The sequence below is a fragment of the Colletotrichum navitas genome (assembly GCF_030913465.1).
Source record: "Colletotrichum navitas strain CBS 125086 chromosome Unknown LY79scaffold_15, whole genome shotgun sequence".
NCBI classification, from domain to species: Eukaryota; Fungi; Ascomycota; class Sordariomycetes; order Glomerellales; family Glomerellaceae; genus Colletotrichum; species Colletotrichum navitas.
Genome location: NW_026850561.1, coordinates 358,278 through 381,498, shown reverse-complemented (window position 1 = coordinate 381,498; position 23,221 = coordinate 358,278). Strand labels below are relative to the sequence as shown.

The 23,221-nt window shown below is 50.9% G+C and overlaps 10 protein-coding genes and 2 non-coding genes across 12 annotated transcripts; 6 read left to right on the top strand and 6 right to left on the bottom strand.

Moving 5' to 3' along the window:
• LY79DRAFT_681099 (FAD binding domain-containing protein) lies at window positions 1–1,740 on the bottom strand (the record flags this gene model as incomplete). The annotated part of the gene is made up of 2 exons (XM_060564557.1): window positions 1–1,621; window positions 1,737–1,740. 2 exons carry the CDS (start codon window positions 1,738–1,740, stop codon window positions 207–209), a joined length of 1,419 nt encoding a protein of 472 aa, XP_060416577.1. The 3' UTR covers window positions 1–206.
• Window positions 1,741–3,626: 1,886 nt separating this feature from the next.
• On the top strand, window positions 3,627–5,428 carry LY79DRAFT_546752 (uncharacterized protein). Its single transcript, XM_060557258.1, has one exon. It carries the CDS (start codon window positions 3,735–3,737, stop codon window positions 5,127–5,129), a length of 1,395 nt encoding a protein of 464 aa, XP_060416576.1. The 5' UTR covers window positions 3,627–3,734; the 3' UTR covers window positions 5,130–5,428.
• Window positions 5,429–6,563: 1,135 nt separating this feature from the next.
• Window positions 6,564–8,350, bottom strand: LY79DRAFT_681092 (dUTPase; the record flags this gene model as incomplete). The annotated part of the gene is made up of 6 exons (XM_060564556.1): window positions 6,564–7,068; window positions 7,155–7,439; window positions 7,512–7,623; window positions 7,690–7,858; window positions 7,915–7,951; window positions 8,001–8,350. The coding sequence occupies 6 exons, from the start codon at window positions 8,348–8,350 to the stop codon at window positions 6,564–6,566; spliced, it is 1,458 nt and encodes a 485-aa protein (XP_060416575.1).
• An 831-nt stretch (window positions 8,351–9,181) lies between these two features.
• Window positions 9,182–9,669, top strand: LY79DRAFT_588551 (uncharacterized protein; the record flags this gene model as incomplete). The annotated part of the gene is made up of 2 exons (XM_060560927.1): window positions 9,182–9,210; window positions 9,267–9,669. The coding sequence occupies 2 exons, from the start codon at window positions 9,182–9,184 to the stop codon at window positions 9,667–9,669; spliced, it is 432 nt and encodes a 143-aa protein (XP_060416574.1).
• Window positions 9,670–9,953: 284 nt separating this feature from the next.
• Window positions 9,954–11,927, bottom strand: LY79DRAFT_577932 (tetratricopeptide; the record flags this gene model as incomplete). Its single annotated transcript, XM_060559923.1, has 1 exon — window positions 9,954–11,927. The coding sequence occupies one exon, from the start codon at window positions 11,925–11,927 to the stop codon at window positions 9,954–9,956; it is 1,974 nt and encodes a 657-aa protein (XP_060416573.1).
• Window positions 11,928–13,660: 1,733 nt separating this feature from the next.
• LY79DRAFT_577931 (aldo/keto reductase) lies at window positions 13,661–14,921 on the top strand (the record flags this gene model as incomplete). The annotated part of the gene is made up of 4 exons (XM_060559922.1): window positions 13,661–13,825; window positions 13,888–14,065; window positions 14,110–14,532; window positions 14,590–14,921. 4 exons carry the CDS (start codon window positions 13,661–13,663, stop codon window positions 14,919–14,921), a joined length of 1,098 nt encoding a protein of 365 aa, XP_060416572.1.
• An 866-nt stretch (window positions 14,922–15,787) lies between these two features.
• Window positions 15,788–17,654, top strand: LY79DRAFT_511027 (carboxylesterase; the record flags this gene model as incomplete). Its single annotated transcript, XM_060554216.1, has 3 exons — window positions 15,788–16,482; window positions 16,543–16,804; window positions 16,863–17,654. 3 exons carry the CDS (start codon window positions 15,788–15,790, stop codon window positions 17,652–17,654), a joined length of 1,749 nt encoding a protein of 582 aa, XP_060416571.1.
• Window positions 17,655–18,848: 1,194 nt separating this feature from the next.
• Window positions 18,849–20,076, bottom strand: LY79DRAFT_657724 (pectate lyase). The gene is made up of 3 exons (XM_060562714.1): window positions 19,559–20,076; window positions 19,099–19,504; window positions 18,849–19,040 (listed from the first exon to the last, which is right to left on the bottom strand). The coding sequence occupies exons 1-3, from the start codon at window positions 20,024–20,026 to the stop codon at window positions 18,904–18,906; spliced, it is 1,011 nt and encodes a 336-aa protein (XP_060416570.1). The 5' UTR covers window positions 20,027–20,076; the 3' UTR covers window positions 18,849–18,903.
• A 316-nt stretch (window positions 20,077–20,392) lies between these two features.
• On the bottom strand, window positions 20,393–21,070 carry LY79DRAFT_546741 (uncharacterized protein). Its single transcript, XM_060557257.1, has one exon. The coding sequence runs from the start codon at window positions 20,901–20,903 to the stop codon at window positions 20,643–20,645; it is 261 nt and encodes an 86-aa protein (XP_060416569.1). The 5' UTR covers window positions 20,904–21,070; the 3' UTR covers window positions 20,393–20,642.
• A 247-nt stretch (window positions 21,071–21,317) lies between these two features.
• Window positions 21,318–21,415, top strand: LY79DRAFT_t77. The gene has a single exon. It is a non-coding gene; the product is annotated as a tRNA-Val (tRNA).
• LY79DRAFT_546739 (S-adenosyl-L-methionine-dependent methyltransferase) lies at window positions 21,376–23,091 on the bottom strand. Its single transcript, XM_060557256.1, has 4 exons — window positions 22,764–23,091; window positions 22,659–22,693; window positions 22,278–22,599; window positions 21,376–22,213 (listed from the first exon to the last, which is right to left on the bottom strand). Exons 1-4 carry the CDS (start codon window positions 22,968–22,970, stop codon window positions 21,629–21,631), a joined length of 1,149 nt encoding a protein of 382 aa, XP_060416568.1. The 5' UTR covers window positions 22,971–23,091; the 3' UTR covers window positions 21,376–21,628.
• Window positions 21,423–21,494, top strand: LY79DRAFT_t78. The gene has a single exon. It is a non-coding gene; the product is annotated as a tRNA-Ala (tRNA).
• Window positions 23,092–23,221: the final 130 nt, after the last annotated feature.

The window sequence follows — 23,221 nt, the reverse complement described above, 5'->3', positions numbered from 1 at the left end:
CTTTACATCTGATACTATGTTGATATACACAAAAACGATTCAAGTCAGTTGATATCGTTCTTCAGCGAGACCACGAGGGAGAGATGCGCGACATACGAACAAAGAACAAAGAACCCAACGGGAAGGCCTCATATTTTTTTCTGGATGCGATACGCCTTACACTCTACGTATCAGTGTCTATTAACAACAATACTGATTATGTCCATCTACATAGGAGGAATAAAGAAGCCAGATGAACGAAGGTTCTGAAAAACACCTGTCGGATCATACTTAGCAGATGCAGCCCTTAGCTTTTCAATAGAAGGGTCACCGTAGGACGAAATGACATCTTGCAACTTGTGTGCATAATTAAGGAATTTCCAATCCCAGCCCAAGTCCAGAGATGCAGCATGCGATTCAACGTCTTCCACAAAGGCTTGTACGTAAGAGAAGGCGATTGTCTCGTTGTCAACTCCATTGATAGCAAGCGTGATGAGAAACATGATGCCGTTACCTTTGTCAACGTAATGTTCCAAGCCGAGAATATTGCCACCATTGGCAACGCCTTTGTCGACAATCGACTTCGTAATGGGCTGAAACATGCAAAGAGTGTTGAAGCCAGAGGCGCCAACGGCCTTCTCCAGGTCCTCGTTCAACGCCGAGTATTTCTGGGCGGCATAGTTCATGATGCGGGCATCGTTGGCGAAGGCGAGGGTGAACCACACGTTGCGTAAGCCGCCAGGCGAGTTAGAACCAAGCTCACTGGCAGCGACTGACATGAGAGCGACTTTGGTAGTGTCCCGAATGATGTTGCCAGCAGTATAGTATCCATCAAAGACAGGAGGGGCGACCTCGGCCAGAGTGTTTTGAATAGCAGCATTGAGAAGCAAGCCACCATTGGCGGGGACATACCCCCAATAAACGATCGAAGAGCTGTTTTCGTCCTTTTGGACATTTTCGGTGAATTCAACAAAGGCATCGATGACTTGAGGTCCAGACTCTAAATCGTAATAGAGCTTGCCACCCCAGACAACAGGCTTTGAGGGGTCCGGGAAGTCGATGACATGCATGTCGAAGCGAGTGACAAGGCCAAGGTTAGCGCCACTGCCTTTAAAGCCTTGCCACAGATCAGGGTTCGAGGTGGCATTGGCGTTGACAACGGAGCCATCAGCGAGGACAACCTCGAAATTTGCGACTGTGTCGCATGCAAAACCGTGAGATGCCGAGTGAAGCGAGTTACCGCCGCCGGTGATGAAACCACCAGTGCCGACAGTCCCGGCACGGCCACCGGTTACGACGACGCCGTGAGGTGCAAGAGTGTCGTATACGGTCTGCCAGTGGCCACCGGGCTGGATGGAGGCAAGCTTGGTATTGTTGTTGTAGATGGTGCTATTCATATTACCAAAGTCGATTGTGACACCCTCCTCGACGCTGTTGGACCCCGCAAATGACCCATGGCCCCCACCACGCACGCCAAACGTGCAGTTGAAAGTGGCGAGTGTTTTGATGATGGTAGACACATCCTCGGCAGTTGACGGCTGCGCAATACACCACGGGTTCAGAGCAGCGCTGACGGACCAATATGAGCCCATGCGGTCCGTGTACTCGGCCGAGTCGGGAAAGAGAACCTTGCCAGCCAATCCTGATATGACACTCAGATTTAAGCACTATGTACTGATAGTCAGTACTACAACATCGAGACCCGAATGGTCCATCAGATGGTTACCTTGGCAAGAGGGGGAGAGATGGCAACTTACGCATGTTGTTGACTGCGAGTAAAGCTCCCCTACCACAAGGGCAGCGGACACAGCTACTGCGCTGCTCGCTATAGTGCCTGATTTCATGACTAGGCTCAGCTACAGTGAAGGTTGCGTGATCGTTGGAGCACAGATTGGCCAGAAGAAAAGTTTGATAATACCGGGCAGAGCAAACGCGAATTGAGGAGCCGGCGCGGGGAACAAACAAGATGGCCTTTGTTGTACTGACGACTGCGAACACTGAAGCGAATTGCTAATGTTGTGCTCTTGTAATATCTATATCGATAGGCAAGCGGGCATTTTGCCGGTGCACCTTTGCTATCTTACTGGTGTCTAACCTAATCAGGAAGGCAGCCGGAAATGCCATGCAGTACTGATCAGGGCTACGGTCAGCGTGGTTTAGGATTCGTGGAACAGAACATGGTATTTCTGGTCGTTAAGGCTTGGTGGTTGCTAGATACAGTTAGATGCTAGCAAAATACCCGCTGCCATATCGATACGTCTTAGAAAGTCTGGACTGGGGTGCTAATACAAAGCCTTCCCTCTCGAGGTCGCATAGGTATACAATGACAGTCATACACATTAGTAAATAGGAAAGGAAAACAGTTCAAAGAAGATCAGTAAAGCAAAATCGATCAAAATAAGCTTCGAAAAAGCAGTCGCAACGATCTTCAGACGCCCAAGTAGACTGAGACACAAACGAAAGTGAGGATGTCTCTTGCTGTCGTCAAGCTGCTGTGTCGTATCCATCATCAACTTCCATTTAGCTATAACCTGTAGTTTTATTGCGAGTTAGACATTCACCCTTGAGAAACGAGACTGTGTTTCTGAGACACACGTATCCATATCAAATATAACAAGCAACTGAAGTCCCCAAGCACCCAGCTCTTAATTATGTTACTCAAAATGAGATTCCTCACCAATCGCACAGGAAAAGCATGGGGAAAAGGGGCAACTATGCCTCAAAATCTAAGGTCAATGAGATCGTGTCTGGCCGAAGAAGAACAAAGCTTTTTACGAAGAGTTTTATAGTAGGCCAGGAGTGGGAGAGGTAAATGGGTTTCAGGTATGGACACTGGAAAAGGAGCAGATATCACGCAATATCCTCTTGGTGTGTCATTCTCGGGGGTATAGTGGCAAGAAGCCGAATTGAATTCGTCAACCGAGTACTGTTTCTCCTTGTGTGACAGCGAGATAGTGACTAACAATGATTTTCCGGCAACCTCTAAGTAAGTACGCACCCGTGCTGACCGGTCCAAAGCATCAACAGCTTGAAGAAGCGTTGGTTTTAGCACATGCCTTTCTTTTGACGAGTAGACCTGTATTCCAGAGATGTACCTCACTCCGACATGTCGAGGTGTAAGCGCCGACAATTCTTGGCAACTGTCGGTGGCGCTTTGACCTAACCAGATAACTCACCGGCCCAACGCCGGTTGTCACGGGTATCAAGAATAAAGAACACTCTAATTGTGTTGCGGTATGCTTCAAAGAGAACATTGTCCGGGCGCGGCGCTATGGGATGGTTGGGACGGGAAGTTCGTAGCTCCCGTGCTCAAGACTACCACTGGGCTCTAGGACCAATGCGCAGTAACAATACCAGAAAATAAGGTTTTCCAATAGCACACGATGCTCTCGTAACCGGCAATTGACCAGTTTAGTTTGATGATCGACAGTCTGCGGCTGACTTGTCCATAATACCAGGCCCAATTCAGTAAGAAGCTCGCGAACACGGATTCGCTACAGCATCTGGCCTGCCGGTAGACTCGGCGAAATAACGATGCAGAACCATTGCATATGTGAGTGACGACAAACAACGCGGTATCTAGTACGGGTTATTTCAGATTATAAAAAGCGCCGAAGTTCTACTTTAAAATCCTTGTCATGGGGCCCCAAGTCATTAGCTTTACCATTGGTTCCGTTTCACTCTCTTCATTAACTATAATTCCGAAGTCTCCTTAGTCTTACTGCTCGATTCCTGTCCTTCATCATCTGAGCAGAATGCGTCTTTCACTCCAAAGCTTCGCCGTGGCCGTGGTCCTTCTGCAGTCCGCAGACGCCGCTCCCGCCGGTCTTCTTGACCCGGTCGGTGGCTTGACAACTCTACTCACCCTCCCCGTCAACTACGCTCAACGCCTGACCGGTATTATCGGGACGAAACCTTTGACGGGTGCCGGAGTTCTCAACCCGGCTGATCTTCAGTCGAAGCTGGGGTCTATTTGGAACACGGGTGGAGCTGGAAACTTCTTCGACAAGATACAAAAGCAAATTGGCCAGGGCATCGTTCCAAGTGGCCTCCTTTCCAACTTTCAAGGGCTCCTCGGCACCGGCGCCTTGGGAAGTCTGGACCTTGCCAACAAGCTTGTTGTTCCCATCAATGCTATCGATTCTATCAACAACAACAATATCCGGAACCCGGTCAAATCTATCTGGCCTCAAAAAGATGCTGCCGATGCCCCTTACTCACTCTCTGAGGCGCAGTTGCGACAGGCCATCTTCATTCCGCAGACCTTTACTTACGGCCAGAAACCGCCTGTCATTTTCGTTCCCGGAACTGGTGTCTATGGCGGAGAGGCTTTCAGCCCGAATCTTCAGAAGCTTCTGTCGAACGTTCCCTACGCCGACCCAGTCTGGCTGAATATTCCCGGTGCTCTTCTTGGAGACGCCCAGACCAACTCAGAATACGTTGCCTACGCTATCAACTACATCAACGGCATCAGCAGCAAAAACTCTAGCGTCATCTCCTGGTCCCAAGGCGGCGTCGACACCCAGTGGGCATTCACGTTCTGGCCCTCAACTCGCGGCGTGGTCTCGAACTTCTTCCCTATCTCACCTGATTTCCACGGCACTATTCTTGCCAATGCTATATGCCTCGCTGGCGGTAATGGTGCCGCCAACGCCCCCTGCGACCCCTCCGTCATCCAACAGCAATATACATCTGCCTTTGTCAATACTCTCCGCGGTCGCGGTGGGTCGGATGCCTATGTGCCAACGACCACGCTCTACAGTGCCGTCCTGGATGAGGTTGTTCAGCCCCAGGAAGGCGTAGATGCCTCTGCCTATCTCAATGATGCCCGTCGCGTCGGCGTCACCAATATCGAGGTCCAGTCTGTCTGTGCGGGTAGACCCGCCGGCGGCGTTTACGGCCATGCCTCTATGCTCTTCAACCCCTTGACGGCAGCGTTGATCAAAGACGCTCTTCAGAGAGGACGGGGCCCAGCACAGGTCAGCAACATCAACCTGGACGATGTTTGTAAAGACGTCATTGCACCCGGCCTTTCTCTTGATGACGGTATCGCTACTTCTGGAACAATCGTCACTGCCGGGATTCGCCTACTGGGATATCTTCCCAAGCTAGTCGCTGAGCCTGCTTTGATGGCGTACGCCCGTGGCTAAGGCGCTTGTTCCCAAGAATGAAGATGGCAGGCTTTTATAGTGGAGGTGCAGCTATTTCTCTTCGTGGTTGATGATGTCTGATGATGTCTCGACGGACATCTCGGCATTTACATAAACGTTCTCTGTTGGAAGGACTATAGATGAGGTTGATGGATCAACAAGACTGTTCTCTGGAGGCATGAATTCTCTAAGATCTAGATGTCAAGCTGGCAAGAACTATAGCCAGTTCTTCTAGCTGCTGACTCATGCGTGCGAAGCATGCTGAAATGTGTGACGACAAAAGCGGATCCGTAATTGCCACTGCGCAATTACGGCTTATATCACAACAAAATGTTATTCCAACACTCACCCTTTTTACTTTCGCACAACTGAGTCAGTCAGAGCCTAAATACATCCTTTTCTCCTCCTGACTAGTTTCCCTTATACTCTGTTATCCCCCTCTTTGCCAGACGTTGAAAGAGGTCAACTGTTGGTGTATAGTCTTCCTTCTTAATGATCCCCTGTGTATACGTATAGAGGAATTGTCGGATTTGCCGGATGACTTTAGAATCAATTCGTGCGAATTAATTTCCTTTTCTCATCCCTCGGAACCATAGCAACCAATCCTCATAGATGTCGTCATTATTAAATTGAAGATACTCAAGGTGTCCTAGGAGCATTTCTTTAAGGTATTGGATCCCTCTATGGGTCTTGCACGTGATTGGTTAAGGGATTCAGAGCTGCTGATCCAGCAGTCAATTGAGGTCAAAGAGGAGTCTTATAATAGCTAATAGCGACAGTGGCTTCGCGATTAACTAGAGGATAGGCAGGCGACAACGTTGTAGGTCTATGTGTTGGTCTAGGTCATACGTAGCTAAAAAAAAATGATGAGTGATTGACGCCTAGAAAATAGAAGAAACAATTCAAAGGCCGACAACGTCGTGAGAATAAAATGACCCTTTTCTAGAAGCAGCTAGAAGGCGCCCACCAACAGCAACGCTGCAGCTGCAATGCCTTCAAATCCACTTATTCTTAGCACATCTATGATACGTACGTCGTACGTATAGACATCTCTTCTTCCTTGTTTATCTATGCCCTTAGGCATTGATCAATGTTGGAAGGACTATAGATGAGGTTGATGCATCAACAAGACTGTTCTCTGAAGGCATGAATTCTCTAAGATCTAGCTAGATGTCTAGCTGGCAAGAACTATAGCCAGTTATATAGACCTTCTGGCTGCTGACTCATGAGTGCGAATCATGCTAAATGCTATTCCAACATTTTCATTAATTATATTGTACAAGCATGACTACATGCTGATCCGGGGGTATATATAACTATATAAAAATCAATTTTGATGGACTACTGTGAGTCTCATCATTTGTCTCGTGAAACAATATCAGAATCCAGCACTGATTTGTGTTACCACTTGATGACCTTGGGCCAGCTCCCACATTACCAACTTGTCAAGATGGGTCTCTCGACCTCAACACCGCAGGGATAGTGTTCCCTGTTGCTTGGGCCTCCGGATATTTGTATCAATGTATTCCAAAGATTCGTGCAAACTGGGAGCGAAAAGAAGCCAGGCGTTTGCACGCCTTTCGCGAACATTAGCTGGTTAACAGCCCCTTGACTGTCGTCCAGGGTTATATTGTAGCCATTTCGGTTGCCGTTCAGCTGATAGCCGGTGAATGAGCTGATGACTATATCTTCGAGGGTGATACCACCCCAATGCGTGCCATCAAGCACGTCGCGCGTGCCGCCTGAGAGTACCTGAAAGGGCGGTTCTGAGTCAGGAAGTCCAGGAGTATTGTCTTGGACATTAACACTATCCACTCCGACGGTCAGCACGTAGAACTGGTTTCCAAGCCAGCAGACGCCCGCTTTCTCGTGTGTGTCTTGCGTCATGTATGGGTGTAAGGTCTTGGGCATGGTGTCTGAGCATGCATCGCCTGTTTTACTATAGACCGAACGACGTCAGCTGAATTCGATAAACAAAATTTCACGATTCGGAGCAAAAGAAGAGTCTGTTTAACCTCTACTTACAGCACGAATGGCGCAAATCCAGCTGGCGCATTTACCCATGCTGTGGGAATCATCTGCCCATATATGATAGTCTGGATAAGTTTCGTCATGTCCGATAAATTGATATCGACAGGCAACATGTTCATCATGCCATCTCGTATCAGAGAGTCCAGCATGGTTATAGTTGTCTGGTTTGACCCAGAGAATATCTCCGACAGATAGTCAGATTGCGTTTTCTTCCAATAGTCGAATAAGGTACCCATAGCAGAAGTGAGGTCATTCTGCACACTGACAGCGTCCTTGGCACTGTGATTCCCATGATCAGTGTCTTGGTTTTGAGCACGGTCATCGGCTTGCCAGTGTGATGCTATTACTCACGCTTTTAGGTTGTCTTTGCTTAGAGCGAGAGACGACGAGACTGCACTGTTGAAGCTATCCTTGGAGAAACTGAGATATGCGGAAGTGGCGAATATCCCGGCGTTTTTGATAACTTTCCCAAATCAGTATGTTTGTTCCATTGCTGTCTACCATCCAGACTCACCGATGTTCCACAAACCGGCCGATGCAACTCCTATGCCAAACTGTAATACATCCAACATAGTCTTCACCAAAGCTGTCTGGTCCTTCGTTTCCAGTTGAGGGGCAAAGACCTTGGTGAAGTCTCCCATTGCTGATAGGAGACTGATTTGGGCATCTTGTAGTGCTTCGTGGTATTTTTTGTAGACCTACGTACTCATTCGTCAGCTGAAGTGGCGTTGGTGTGCTTTGGCCGATTACGCACATCGTGTAACTTGGAAAAAGAATTGAGAAGGAGAAAGCTGACGCAGTTAGACATGATCCCAAGAAGTATGTATGCCCGTAACCTACCCGGCTGGATGCTTGGTGTCTTCGCATTTGACTGATGTGGAACATGGGGTGTTCACAGGATCTTGGCAATCCCATCCCTCTGGTCCGCCGTAAAAGTCGCTTATGAAAGCTGGGAATTTGAGTTTGACAGCACCGTCTTCAGGCTTATAGTCCCTCCATGCGTCTAAAGCCTCTTTCCATGAGGTATTCGTGTCGGCCGCTGCCCATCTCAGATTGGCCGCAACTTTTGCATCGGTGATGGTGGGATCGGAACAAACTACATCGTCCCAATCTGTATCTCGGCGAACCCAATGTGTGATTGGGGAGGCGCAGACGCTGGTGATGAGTGACAGCGATAACAAGACACGCATCGTTCTCGAAAGAGCGAAACTGTCGTCGAAGTTGTCCAAGGTTAATAGTTGTTGATGGACTCTGATATTAGGATACCAAATGGAATAAAGTTTGAGGTATCTGATTCCCATCGAGAGGTTTGACTCGCTTTTGCCATGAGAAGGACGATCGATAACTTACTACCTCGTATGAGATCCATAACTTTACACATACGGATATTAACCTACCCACTTACCCCGTCCATGGAAAGTCATTGCCAGGGGTTGGTTAATTTCAATGAAAGTCAAGCACCACGTGTGCCGCGTGTGTAATGACATTGGCGCTGCTGGGAAGCACAGGCCAGATTGAGAACTATGCATCACATAAGACGAGACGATGTTACTATTAATCACAGTGAAGGGAACAGAATTTTCATGCACGTGTTTCTGCCAGTGGCCAACATCGAGTGATTTCAAGCCGGCATTTGGCTTCCGTCTATACATATTGGACATGATAGAAATTGGGATGCCGGGAAGCGTTAGGAGTTAAAATACTTCCTGAAACACTCCCGAGAGGTCCAACCTCCAACACAGCCGCGCATGCCCCAGTGTTGCTTGAGATCATCACCACGTGGCGGCAGGTCAAGCAAGACAATTCTGCAGCATGGACAAAAATAGCCAGCCCTACAGCTAACCTATAGATTTTTTAAGGCACAGTTCTACGTGACTGCATGAATTTGCAAGTTTTCTATTTTGTTTTTCACACCAACCCTCCCCTCCCTAGTCGCCGCCGGGAACATGACGGAACTCAGGGCTCGAAAACCAACTATTCCAAGGGGCCCATATTCCGCTTTACGTCGACTACGATACGGCATGGCCTCGGGCATAGTAGCCTATAGGATGTTAGTAAACTTCCCGACCACTTTTTCTCTGAGATTGAAGCTCACTGTGGGTTCAGGCTGGCACTCCTAGTGTTGCTCCAATGCCAGACGGCGCTTGCATCAGGCTGTAACCAAGTATACTGCCGACTGTCCGTCTGCGCTCCAAATGCCGACGAAGCGTACAACGTGGCAAGCCTTGGGCTCGTGGGCATAATGGGGCCCGACTGCGCAAGCTGGGAGACCAACTCACCGACCGATGAAGGCCGAGAAAGCTGTGCAGAGGGCTTAACAACATTCAGCGGTGGCTTTCACATATGGCGAGCGTGGAATGCGATGGGGGACGACTACTCGGCTACTTTTGCTCAATGGGGCAATTTCCTCGGTGCCACCTGTACAGGCGGGAAAACTGTGAAATGCGAGCCCAAGTCGGCAGGGTATCCTAATCCTGTCACTGGCAGGTGCCAGCTCAAGCAATGGTGAACTCGTATCGCGAGGGAGGGCTACGGGACAGAGGGCTAATGTTTGGGTAATGTCGTGGAAAGTAGTAACTGTTGAACAAGACCGCAATAGATAGACTCCCCTTCCTGACTACGTCTGGGAGAAAAGAAGTAAGGCGTCCAGCGCGAATGAGCGAGTTGTCTGGAGTTTATTACGGCACAATTTTAAATCGACGAGCCAGCGAGGATGTTTTGAACCTTTTACTGTATTGGGTAGCGCTGGAAATGGGTCTATTATTGTGCGAATCTCCATACACGTTTCGTGTGTCATGACTTGAGAGGGCTTGCTTTCGCAAGCCATTCGCGGATTCTTTCCGAAGCCAAGTGCGGCAGATTTTGGTACTTCTTCTCATCGTACGTAGCGTCGATCTCTCGCGCGAGGCGCTGGGCTTTGGAAATGGCAATCCGCTTGGCGTTTACCCAATGGGTTGTGTTGACGAAGTCGTCCGCATCGTTCGCCAAACTGCTGCGCTTCTTGCGCGACTTCTCGTCATCCGTCTTCTCGGCGGCGCAGAGCGTGCAAACGCATTCGAAGCCCCAGGTCGTCATCAAAGCCCTTTGCCTTGCCTCGTAGTCGGCAGACTCGTCGTAGCTGTGGAAAATCTCCTCGCCTTGCTTGATGGGGCGCAGGGCGCGCAACACCATCAAGTCACCGAGATACTCCTTCTTTGCGTTGGCGACGCAGGAGTGGTTGATGTAGGCGGCCCGGACCCAGAGACCCGTGCTCGCATTCCTTGCGCCCTCCTCGCCGTACTGGCCACCGGGGCCAAAGGCGTTGCGCGAGACGATATCATGGACCCGGAACACGTCCACGACGGGGCCCTCCGCGGTCTTGGTCAGCGCTTTGCCTTCGCCTTGGTAGTCGCCGTAGAGATCCATTACTCTATCGATCTGGGACGGGTTTCTCAGCAGCTTCTGTGCAATAGCCTTGGTCAAGCCCACGGGCGCTACTCTGATCCTGTCATCACGCACGTCGTATGTCATCGCCGTCAAGACGTCGCTCTCGTGGCCCCAGACCACGCAGAAGGCCTTCTCAACCATGACGATTTCCCCAGCGGCGATGTCGCAGTTCGCAAACAAGCCACGGCCCCGTCCCGTGCTGCTCTTGACTTCAGTCTTGCCGGTGAAGCTAGCGGCATCAGCCCTCGGAGAAGCTCGGGAGAGGTTGGCCCTGAGTTTCTTCAAGTCGTAGTCGCCTTTCGCTTGCTCACGCAGGCGCATCTCGATCTTTCGCAGGTACATTGCTGCGCCTTTTTCCTCGGGGGCAAGCTCCTTGGCCTTTTCAAAATACTCCTTGGCCTGCTGATATTGTCCCAGATTGTACGCACCGCTGCCGGCGCGGAAGTAGGCTTTGCTATCGAGCTCCTTGGATCGTTGGTCATCTGCGCCGATCAAAGACGCTTTGGCGTCGGCGATGGCTTCATCTTGCCGGTCCATGAGCAAGTGGACATGAGCCCGGTTACGAGAAATATCCCGGGCCAAATCAGGATTTGTCTTCTGGACGGCTTCTTGTCTGGCGAGGCGGAGACCTTGGGTGTAACTTTCGCGAGTGAGGGGTAGATCCTTCTTTTGGAGCGCAGCGTTGCCCTTGTCTTTGCACTTTTTCGCCAACTCTTCTGTTTTGGCCGCCTCTTCGACTCGAGCGGAGCTGCCCTTCACAATCTCTTCCTGGCACACGACCAGGTCTGAAGGATGGTCAACTCGAATTGTGGCTTCACCATCCTCTGTCAATGTGAAGTAAGGCTCCTTGACGATATATCGACGTGCCGATTCCAAAGTATCTTCACCGTCGGTCGTCTTATGGAGGCAAATCTCTATCCGCTCAGTCTCCTTTTCTTCGTCATCTTGCACTACCGTCCATGACCGGGCTGCAAGGGTCACTACCGGACAACGGTTGGCACGCTTCACAATGAGCGAACGGCCGCGGTGGTGAGTGTCCATCTGGAGCTCAGTGAGCTTCATGGGCTTCAGGGCCTCAAGGGATGCTGTGCTTGGCGGATAGGTCTGCCCAACACCGAGAGCTGGGAGTGTGTCTCTTTGACCTTGCCCAGTCATGCTGCCCATGTCCATCATGAGAGAGGTGCCAGTGGCCTGGCTGACTGTGGCATGGGCATCTCTGAACTCCCTTGCGTTTCCCTTGCGCTCCAAGCATTGTTTTTGCGTTTCTTGAACGGTAGTCCGAATGCGTTGCGCTTCCTGTTCGGTAAGCAAGACCGTGTGTCCGCTATTCTGGTGCGTCATTTTAGGCCGTAATCGTCTCGCAGGTTTCGGGTATGAAAATGTCTGCTCATCCAAATCTATCCATTGAATAGTTCAACGGCTTGTATTGCGATCCCCTCTAATTGCAATAAAGTGAAGTTATCGAGGTCGGACCACCGGATACCTACTAGGCAAGGCCACTCTGGTCACGCCGGCGAGTTGTGTGCCGTATCCGAAGGTTAGGGTTCTGTCTGCATGACAAGAAGTACGCCCGCGACCTCCACGGTTGTTCCCACCGTGAAAAACTCGTACAGTTGGTCCGTTCGCCCAATGACTTGGTATTCCCACCAACCTCTGACCCGTTATGGCGCCCACCAAGTCCCACCAGTGACCGCGACGTTCCTAGCTAGGGTGGCCCTACTAAGAGCTAGCCTTACATGCACATGCACTGCCTGAGTCAGTCGCCGTCAATTGGTCATTGGCTCAAAGGATCAAGTTCTCGCATCGCTGGGTAGCTAGGTGAGGCTTTCACTCGGGTTTCCCGCCATGCTCATCGTAGTTCGACCTTTTTCGACAGATCTATAACCTCTACGTGAAGTGTGGTTATAAAGATGAGGCTCAGTTAAATTCTCTGATGGTTCACAGCACAGCTTTTGTCACGCCTTGTGGCTAATGAATTCCAATAACCATCCACTTTTCCGTGTTCATTTAGACGCTCTGCACAGCTGATAAGTAAAGCCAGAGAGCATATGCATGCAAAAAAATAAATTAAAAACATAAATAAAAAAGCTTTAGAGGCAATTTCAACCTCATTATGGTCCCGATGTCCTGATAAGATCGTGGGACGCTCACATAACCAATAGGAGTATCTGTAAACCTACATGATACGTCACTCCAAGGATCAGAGGTGGCTGCAGACTACCTACTCTTTCCCATCAAACTGTTGGTTACTACAACTGACTAGAGAACGAATAACTGCCAATTGATGTATACATAGGCCGGTTGCCACTACTAAACCGAGAACATATAGCGGATCTACTAGAAATGTTCGCTTTACTCCCAGCAGCAGTCTTATTAATAAGAAGATGAATGGTTACTGACGCGCTTCTAGTCAATACTATCTTGCCTAAGCCATTTTCTGTAGGCCATGAACCAAGCCATGAATCAAGTCATGAACCAATAGAAACCGTTTCACTGCTGTTTCCTCCCGGCTTTTCAATAGCCAGTCAGTCGACCCTGTTGGCTATGCACGGCGCGGGCGGTTAGCCATGCATCACCTCCGAGAAAAGCCACTTTAATACGTCATAATAGGTAAGGACGGAACCACTGCTCGACACCGCAAACAAGTGGCATTATGATGGCGGGGCTTGTATCCGTTAATTCCGATTCGTGATAAGTAAATCATATATGCCACCAATCACATATCATTGAGGCCATCTCGATTCAAGACACTAGGTAATACTGCGATAGCCAGCTCTGACCGACACACTGACCGCCAGCAGTTAAAACTGCACCCGCCGTTGGGGGGGGACAGGCGCCGCTCAGCGCAGTGCGGGGTAGCTGGCTGCCCTCCTCCTTGCTATGTCGCGATCGAGTCCATGACGTTTAAGCTCTCAGGGTGGCTGATTATAACGCCATCTTTTTGCAGCGGTTCTCTTCTCTCTCTATCCGCTGTGAAGTTCTTGAAAGAAAACCTCTCATGTTCATCAAAACCAATCGCCGTGACATCCCACAAGACATACTGCATATTACCTCATCAGCAGACAGCAGCAGCAATGGCATCCAAGGAGCTTCCCGCACGCCTCAAGGAGGGACTTGAAAACACAAAGGTCGAGTACCGTCAGCTCGGCAAGTCCGGGTTACGCGTTTCGGTCCCTATCTTTGGCTGCATGAGCTTTGGTGACTCCCGCACGCTGGGCTGGGCATTGAATGAAGATGAGGTAGACCTAGACTGCTGCTATTGATGATGGTCATCTGTTTTGCTAATGGCACGGTTACTCAGGCTCTTCCTCTTCTAAAGGCGGCATACGATCGCGGACTGAATACCTGGGACACGGCCAATGTCTACTCCAATGGCGCGTCCGAGGTCACCATTGGCAAGGCCCTGAAGAAGTACAGCATTCCGCGCGAAAAGGTTGTCATCTTGACCAAGTGTTTCTTTGCCGTCGGCGAGGACCCCGGTAGGTTTTCGCAGGTGAAACCTTGACTTCCAGTCGCTAATCAGCTGAGCTTACAGAGACCCGCCATTTCGTATACCGCGACGAAGTGGACAGGTCGAAAGATTACCAGAACCAATGGGGCTTGTCGCGAGGCGCCATCTTCAACCAGGTTGAGGCGTCTTTGAAGCGGCTCGATACCTCGTACATCGACCTCCTCCAGATCCACCGGTTCGACCAAAACACTCCCATTGAAGAGACGATGAAGGCACTGCACGATCTCGTCCAGACAGGTAAAGTGCGATACATCGGTGCGAGCAGCATGTGGGGAACGCAATTCGCCCAAATGCAGTTTGTGGCGGAGAAGAATGGTTGGACCAAGTTTGTGAGCATGCAAAACCAGTACAACCTCCTCTATCGTGAGGAGGAGAGGGAAATGAACCGCTTTTGCGATGCTACGGGAGTAGGCCTTATCCCTTGGGCCCCACTGTGTAAGTCTAAACTCATCAATTTCGCTCTGAGGTCATGCTGAATTGGGTTTCTGTCAGGTCGCGGTCATTTGGCACGACCTCCGAAGGACTTTGGTTCCACCGCTCGTAGCAAGGGTGAGAAGGAGAGTCAACCAGGGAGCCATGGGACAGTTGAGCCGGATCTCACCATTATAAAACGTGTGCAGGAAATCGCAGAGAAGCGAAACTGGCCCATGGCCCACGTGGCTCTCGCATGGATCAACAAGCGCATCACAAGCCCCATCATCGGCTTCAGCAGTGTCGATCGGATTGACCAGGCCATCACTGCTGATGGGAAGGTTCTAACCGAGGAAGAGGAGAAATACTTGGAGGAACTATACCAACCCAAGGCCATCTCCGGCCACACGTGATATCGCCGGACGATGCCAATCAAGAAACACCTGGATTGCTCTGGAAGAACAGGGAAGCCAATCGGAAGTTATCATCAGCCTACGTACAGTAGTAGCACAGACCTAGGTGTCAGCGAGAAGTTAGCAGACATAAGATCCAAGACATTGCTCAGAGTTCTCTATCGTACCCAAACTCTTTTTGAGGTTGGATGGGTGGGACTGGGTGTTGGATCGCATCCCGTTTGGAATTCCGGGTAATAAGCCGTCGTAAAATATTGACTTTTACTTAGCCTGAGTGTATCAGCCTCATTACAAAACGTCGATATACTAATGAGCCACTCGACCATGAGTCACCCGAGACCGATGAGCCAACTTTATCGTCTGAAACAAAGGATACCCTGAGCTGCACTCGTCCGAGTACGAATAAGGGTGGCACCTGTCGACCCATCATTTGCGTCGTTCCCGGCTTTTTGTAGGGGTTCTCACTAAACAACTGGCTAAGTTCCTCAAGCGAACTCCCTTTCGTTCTCTCTGGGTGGCGCATGTGAATCTGTACTGCCTCGGAACTTCTCCTTTGGGGGCATCATTGCGAGAAACCTCCTTGGAAGCTGTGCAATTGCCCGACTATCCCGCCCGGTTCATCTGTTATCGATTCAGTTGACATGACAGACTCAAACATGATCCATGAAATCATGTTCCAGCTTTATTGAATATGATATCATTCTTCAACCGTTCGTTCAAGGCAGAGCGGGAATGACCAGCCTCATAAGTCAGCTCAAGGCCACCAGCATGGCTGTCCTTATATCCCATCGTACCCGTGAGTGACACAGCGAGAAAGCACACGCTGGAGGCCAACCCCTCTTCTCCGTTGCAGACATCCTCTGATGATGGTTTCCTCGACGCTCGTTCTCGTCTCTTTTTTTACATTAGCATGCGGCGCGCCGTGGAAGAGAGATGGCGGAACCCCTTGGGTCACCATCAAGTCGCCACAGGCCAATCTGAGGGGCACCACTAAAGGCATCCTCGGGCTTCACGACGGCGAGGTTGAATCATTCATGGGAATCCCATATGCAAAGCCTCCCCTTGGAGACTTGAGATTCAAGCCTCCAGTACGTCTAACACAAGCCCTGGGATACCTCGACGCCACCAACGATCAACCGGAGGCATGCCCACAATTTGCCATACCCCCTAATTTTGGCTCGCCTCTGATTCCTCCAGACCTCCTCAACACAGTGTTTAACCTCCCCATACTCCAGAACTTAGTTGTCGGACAAGAGGATTGCTTGACGATAAACGTCCAGCGGCCGGCTGGGACGAAAGAAGGGGACAAGCTCCCGGTGATGTACTGGATATTTGGTGGGGGGTTCGAGTTGGGAAGCACGTCAATGTATAACGGCGTTGGCCTCGTCGCTGAAGGCGTGAAGATAGGCAAGCCTTTCATTTTCGTGGCTGTCAACTATCGAGTCGGAGGGTTCGGGTTCATGCCGGGCAAGGACCTGATGGAAGAGGGAAGCTCCAATGCTGGTTTGCTTGATCAGCGGATGGGGCTCGAATGGGTTCAGGACAATATTGCCAGCTTTGGGTAAGTCATATCGGATCTTCGTCATCCATGCTTCATACCACTGACCCTAGAATTTTCTAGGGGTGATCCTGACAAAGTCACCCTTTGGGGAGAATCAGCTGGGGCCATCTCGATCTTCAGTCAGCTCACTCTGTTTAACGGCAACATCACACGGAACGGAAAGCAACTCTTCCGTGGCGCCATCATGAACTCGGGATCAGCTGTACCTACCGACCCTATGGATTGTCCCAAAGCCACCAAAGTTTATGAACAGGTACTGTCTGCTGCAGGTTGCAGTGGGGCGGAGGATCGGTTGAAGTGTCTCCGCGCCCTTTCGTACGACGTAAGACGTATCATTCAACGTACTCATCTTGTGAACGCTCCTGACCTGATATTTGCAGGACATGAGAAAAGCGGCGAACTCCGTGCCAGCTTTGCTGAGCTTTAGTTCAGTTGCCTTGTCATACCTTCCACGCCCAGACGGTAAAAACATCCCTTCAAGCGCCGAAGTGTTCGCGACTTCGGGCAAGCTGCCCAAAATACCATTCATCCTGGGGGATCAGGAAGACGAGGGCACGCTGTTCGCCCTCTTCCAACCGAACATCACCACCACAGAGGACATTGAAACCTATCTCTCGACTCTCTACTTCAACAACGCCTCGCCCGAGCAAGTCAAAAGCTTGGTAGCGACATACAGCCCGTCGCCCTCCGATGGGTCCCCTTTCGGAACTTCAATCTTCAACGAAGTGCGTCCCCAGTTCAAGCGACTCGCTGCCATCCTCGGCGACGCCGTCTTCACTCTCACTCGCAGGGCAGTGTTCAACATCTCCCAGCTAGTCCAGCCAGAGGTCAACAACTGGAGCTACCTGGCTAGCTATGACCACGGCACCCCTGTTTTTGGCACGTTCCACGGGTCCGACCTCCTCCAGGTCTTCTTCGGCATCAAGCCCAACTATGCCAGGGCCGCGACGCGGGCGTACTACTTCAACTTCGCTTACAACCTGGATCCAAACGACTGCTCCGGCGGCAGTGGTAAATGCACCCCCGACGCCAACCTGATTAATTGGCCAAAGTGGAGAGACGGCAACAAGCTGTTGCATATGGGGGCCGACAGCGCTGATCTCATAGCCGACGATTTCCGTCAAGAGAGTTTCAACTTTTTGCTAAATAATGTGGAGAAGCTGCGTTTTTGAGGGCATACTTGCGGGATCGTTTTGCTTTACGAGGCATAGCATTGAGCTGGACTCTTGGAATTGCTTCTTGGTTTCAACGCCGGCTTGGCTGGTGGTTATGGCATATCGAACATGCCACGAGTTAGAGCACACAGTAGGGCATATGAGGATTCAGGTCTAAAAGGCTTGGTTCTATGTAAGTGTAAGTAACGAAAGTGAGGTCCTATATGTAGGGAAATGAATATATTTCTACCCTCTGCAATAGCCCTGTCAGTAGAAATGTATTCACTTCCCCATATATAGGACCTCACTTTTGTTACTTACACTTACATAGAAATAAGCCTTTTAGACCTAAATCCTTATATACCCTGCTATATACTCTAACTTATAACAGTAATAAGCTTAGCTTCTACCTACTATATACTATAATAGTACATATAGAAATCCAAGTGCAGTAACTAGCTATATAGATCTTAAGCACTGTAGTTATAATTCCTATTAGGCTCCCCTAGTAAGAAATCCTACTAAAGTCTGTATAGATCTTTACTACCTATAGTTAGCGAGATGTATCTAGCTAGGTCTTTATTAAAAATGTGTTCAGATCTGGCTTTCTAGGTCAAATCTGGGGTGTGTGTTGCAGTATATAAGCTACTATTACTGCCTACCTAACTAACGGTATCGTTTTGTTACGTGACAAAACATTCCCTAACTCAACTAATCGCATGTCAATCTTGGCCAACGGCAAAACTTCTCTTTCATTTTGCACAGTTGCGCTAACCACGTAACTGGCCCATTATTGGAGGCTAGAAGAGTTTACGTCCGAGGACGGTCCGAGATGTTGCATCGCTTCAGCCAGGCTATAGTAGTAGGTAGGCTGCCTTTCGGCGTGATTCGTCCGAGAAATACTCATTGACAGTCGTCTAGACTTCTGCGTAATTGCAGTCATCAGGAAGTATTCAGACGATGCCAGAATACACGTGCGTACTGTATATTGTTTCACGGGCCTTCCAAAACCCCCGTATGTAAGTAGTCCAGAGAAGAGACGATGAAGAGGCACTCCTTTAAAACAGGCTAAAACGCTCAGTGGCATGGTAATCACTGTTTCAAGGATCTAGAACATTCAACATAGCCACTTGCGGTGACAATAGCAATATGACAGACGTACAGCTCAATGAATAGAGGAAAAGGCTCAGCATTTGGCTTCTGCCCTGCATGGCACAGTTTTCTGGGGCAAGCAAACACGTTCATATACATCTTCATCCACGAGAATCTAAATGCGACCAACGCCGGCGCCAAGCTTGACGATTGGTGCCAGAAGGGGCAGAGGCGTAAGCTTGAACATGTAAGGTGCCTTGAAGAAGGTGCCCTTTTGGGTGATATTGACACCGGCATTGCCCCAGTCATTGGCTATCGTTTCATTAGTTTTCCGGGTCCATGTGGACAGCCGAAGCGTGAGTTTACTTACGAGAACCGAGGTTGGCGAACCCGTCCAGTTCCTCGTCACCGCAGACGCAGGTGTTTGGGGAATCGTCCGGAATGACGAGGCCATAGGTGCTGAGCGCCTCACGCGTCTTCCCTCGGAACACGTTGCCCTCGACAAGGACCTGGTTGTCGGAGCGTGAGTGGATGGCCTGGTAGAGGAAGTCCTCGTACAGGTTGCTGTAGATGTGTTGCGTGCCAAAGCGACCGGCGGGACCGCGAGTGCCCATGTTCTTCCAGTAGTTGTGGTGGTAGCTGACGTGGAGGCGGCCGGAGTCGAGGTCGCGGAACGTGGCGTCGTTACCGACGAGGGAGGATTTCCAGTGGTCGTGGAAGTAGTTCCAGGAGACGGTGATCCAGTCTGAAGCACGGATGATGTCGACCTGGCCGTCCTAATTAGAGTCAGTTGTCGGTCCCCGAAACTGGCTTGCTGGGAAACAGCATACGTAGAGATCAGGACCCTGCGATATGTCCGACGCGAACTCATTGTGGTCAACCCAGACCCTGGTAGAGTTGCGGATGGTGATGCAGTCGTTGTCCAAAATGTAGCTGATCTTGAGGTTCTGCAGGATGACATTGGTCGCGTTATAGACGTTGAGGCCCTTACCGGTGATGTGCGCCTGGTCTTTGTAGCCGACGAGGCTCTTGTTGGAGCCGATGCTGAGGCGTGCTGGCAAAGCGAACTCGCCCTTGAGGACGATGGTCTTCGGGTCGCTGCCGACGACGGCGGACTGTAGCTCCGGGACGCTCGTGACAGTCACGGTCGGACCACCCTTGCCCCCGGTGGTCTTGCCGATTGGGTTGTCTTTGGCAAAACCCTCCACGTCCCAGGAGGCGATTCCGAGCCAGTTGAGTGGATTGGCCGTGGCCGGACTCGCAAAGGCGCAGAAAAGAGCGGCAGCGCTGATTCTCATGATGAAGAATGCCTAGGAAGAAACCGGGGCGGCGGGGCACGGCATTGGACGTGAATCGAGGTGGTCTACGAGACGAGCCCATTCGCTTTTGGAAACGGCGTGGAACTACTTAATATACAATTCATATGTAACGATGCGACAGACGGCCACCCGAGAACGTTGCAATTCGGCCTTGCTCGAATCGATCCCCGACCTCCGAGATACGACCTCCAGCCATGTGATTTTCCACGTCGCGATTGATTTCAATGGCCCCATGCGGAGAACCCTGTCTCCTTTGCATAGGCCATCGCCAATGATGGCCATCCAGATTGCCGGGTTCGGTGCCTTGGGCCCAGCTGTGTCCCATCAGCAAACTGCGTCTCTTGGCCGCGTCCACCACACCTGATCAGAAAGTGATATCTATCCCCTTAACTATCATGGCACTCCGTGGCCTCCGGCGATCCGGACTGGCGAGTTCCCACCACTGAACGCAGCGCGTCCCCTCGCTAGTCGGTTCTTGGCGTGAACGTGGAGCAGCAAGGATGGAGGGCGATCCGCGTGCGCGGCTGGTTCAAATGCAGGATATCTTGACTACTTGTGAGAGGGGTTCTCAAGATACGGATGAACAATCCAGTTCTTAAATTGGAGTGACGCTGCGTGGAAAGCACACTTGGCTGACAAAGGGAGTCTGAGATGGCCTATCGTGGTTGACTGCTGCAGATAAGCTCATGGGGTTTCCACATATCCCGGCGCTCCTTCGACCATGGATTGTATGCTCAATGCCGATCACAGCCGCCTGAGATTCCTGGTCCATTCCATGATTGAGGATGTATGGCAAAGGGATCTCATCAATAACGAAACAGAGCAGCATTAGCCAAACGAAGTGCGGTGTCGCCATGGATCACTCGGGCTGACTAGGACTGAGTGATGAGCACGCGCTATTTTGCTTTGCCAGTTTCTCTCCCAAGTGCAAGTTCAATGACTCGCACCTCTTCGTCGAGCAGGTCCCGGCCGCTGGAAGATACATCAGGTGCTTTGTCAAAGAAGACGGTTCGAATAAAGCCCCTGACACCCGCATTAAGAGACATTTTGAGTTGAGGCTATCATAACTCAGTCCAATCGGTCAAACCCGTCTACCACCAACCACTGGGACATTATTCCGGCCCGCTGACCGGTGCAGACCGCCGCCGCCCCGATTCGGCCCACTAGGGAGGGCTCCGCCCCCTCGCTTCACGACTCGTTCTTCCCACCATTCTCCAAAACAGTTTATTCATATTCCGCATTTTCTTGCCCCGTCCTCAACAATAAAAGTGGTCTGGTGGTGTAGTTGGTTATCACGTCAGTCTAACAGTTCGAGTCCGCTCGATCTGAGCACACTGAAGGTCTCCGGTTCAAGTCCGGGCTAGATCATCCACATGGGCGATTGGTTTAGTGGTATAATGACCGCTTAGCATGCGGTAGGTCCAGGGTTCGATTCCCTGATCGTCCATCTTTTTGCGTCGGTCGGAAACTTGCTGGTTGCTGTTGGTAGTATGTCTTTCTTTTGATGCCTTCGACAAGGCCCTCTGACTGCTGTATATATGGAAGAACTATCTATGTAATACGGCATTCTCGTAGCTGTTCTCAATCCTTCTTTGCCGGCTTCCGTCCAACCATGAGGTACATTGGCGTGAAGATCTTCTCTTTACCGCCCTGAACCAATGCATCGGCGGCAACACACAAGCTATCCGACATCTTCGTCATGCCGGGCGGCGCGAGCCTCAGCGTCTCCATGACACCGAGAAAGCCGCGCGTCGCTATGCGTCCGAGACCAGTCATGCGGAACGTGTACATCAGGTCACCCAGTGTCTGCGCGTGTCTCCAGCTGCCGGCGTCGAGGGGCCAGTACCATGGGCTCGGGTCTGGACGCTCCGCCATGTCCTCGTGCCGGACCATGTCGAAGCCGGCGGCGCCGAACGCGCGCAGCGCCTCCCCGGCCTTGACCATGTTGGCTATCCCGTCACCCTGCTCGATGTCGATGCGGATCTTGCGCATGCGGAGGTCGGCGTCGTCGTACTTGTCCGTCATGACCCATTCGTAGACGCCAAAGATGCCGCCGGGCTTGAGAACGCGGAAGATCTCGGAGTAAACGGCTTCGAGGGATGGGGCGTGAACGGTGGCCTCTATGGCGTAGACGGCGTCGAAGGTGTTGTCCTCAAAGGGTATGTTCTGGTACATGTCTGCCGTTAGCGAGGGGCCTGTCAATGCACTATATGGCGCACACAAAACCTACCATGAAGTCGGCCTGTACAAACTGAACTTGCTTGTCCATTTTCTCCTTGACGGCATATCGTGTCGCCCTCTCCACCTGGTAGTCGTTGATGTTGATGCCAGTGACACAGGCGCCAGTGAACTTGGCGATCTCGCGAGCCGGCCCGCCAACACCGCAGCCGACGTCCAACACTTTCATATCCTTCTTGATATCGATCACGTGGGCCAGATAGTGTTCGTGTCTCGCGACACCCTGCTTGAAAGACTCGCCAGCCGCTGAACGACAGAAGTGGAAACTTTGGCCGAAGCCATATTCGTAAAAATCGGTCGCGAGGTTGTAGTATCTGTTTCCCGTATGCTTAGTCTGGACACGCCCGTTTTGGAGAGCATTCTAGATACTTACTGTCTGGTGAGGGAGGCATAGTCTGCTGTCCGAGCCTGTAACGAAGGGGGGGTTCACTATTATTCAATGCAACATCACTGCACTTCAGAGACGCTTTCCACTTACCTCTCGGTCTTCCTTCGTCTCCTTCTGTGCGCTCTTGTTGTCCCAATGTCTGAAGTATTCGTCCGTGGCCGCCTTCTGTGCCTCGTGGTCCTTTTTCAGCATCGCCGACATGCCAACAGTCTTCGTTGTGTCCTTGTGAAGGACCTTCTCGAACGTGGCGTCTCGGGCCAAGAGCATTTGTCTCTCTTCGGGAACCATCCCAACCATCGTGGCGGACAGACTCGATAGTATTCGAATGCAATGGGAATGTTGAAGGAACTTGTGGCACTGGGTGGAGCGCTCGCGATGGAAAGCACAACAGAGAGAAGTGAGTCAAACACGGTATTGCTGGACTGGTTTCCCTCCATCACCCAACACGAACTGCCCTTCTTATAGCAGTTTTTGAGATTAACATCCTCCGACTTACAACCAAGCCTATTGTCTTTTTGCTCTGAAGTTCGCAGTGCGCCAAAACGAAT

Coding starts and splice junctions, on each gene's coding strand:
- LY79DRAFT_657724 (XM_060562714.1), bottom strand. CDS start 20,026: ATGAGAATCAGCGCTGCCGCTCTTTTCTGCGCCTTTGCGAGTCCGGCC. Junction 19,505..19,558: donor CGCAGGGTCCTGATCTCTAC/GTATGCTGTTTC, acceptor GACTCTAATTAG/GACGGCCAGGTCGACATCAT. Junction 19,041..19,098: donor GTTCGCCAACCTCGGTTCTC/GTAAGTAAACTC, acceptor ATGAAACGATAG/CCAATGACTGGGGCAATGCC.
- LY79DRAFT_546739 (XM_060557256.1), bottom strand. CDS start 22,970: ATGGTTGGGATGGTTCCCGAAGAGAGACAAATGCTCTTGGCCCGAGAC. Junction 22,694..22,763: donor AGACGAAGGAAGACCGAGAG/GTAAGTGGAAAG, acceptor CCTTCGTTACAG/GCTCGGACAGCAGACTATGC. Junction 22,214..22,277: donor TTGTACAGGCCGACTTCATG/GTAGGTTTTGTG, acceptor GACATGTACCAG/AACATACCCTTTGAGGACAA.
- LY79DRAFT_546752 (XM_060557258.1), top strand. CDS start 3,735: ATGCGTCTTTCACTCCAAAGCTTCGCCGTGGCCGTGGTCCTTCTGCAG.
- LY79DRAFT_546741 (XM_060557257.1), bottom strand. CDS start 20,903: ATGGCGACACCGCACTTCGTTTGGCTAATGCTGCTCTGTTTCGTTATT.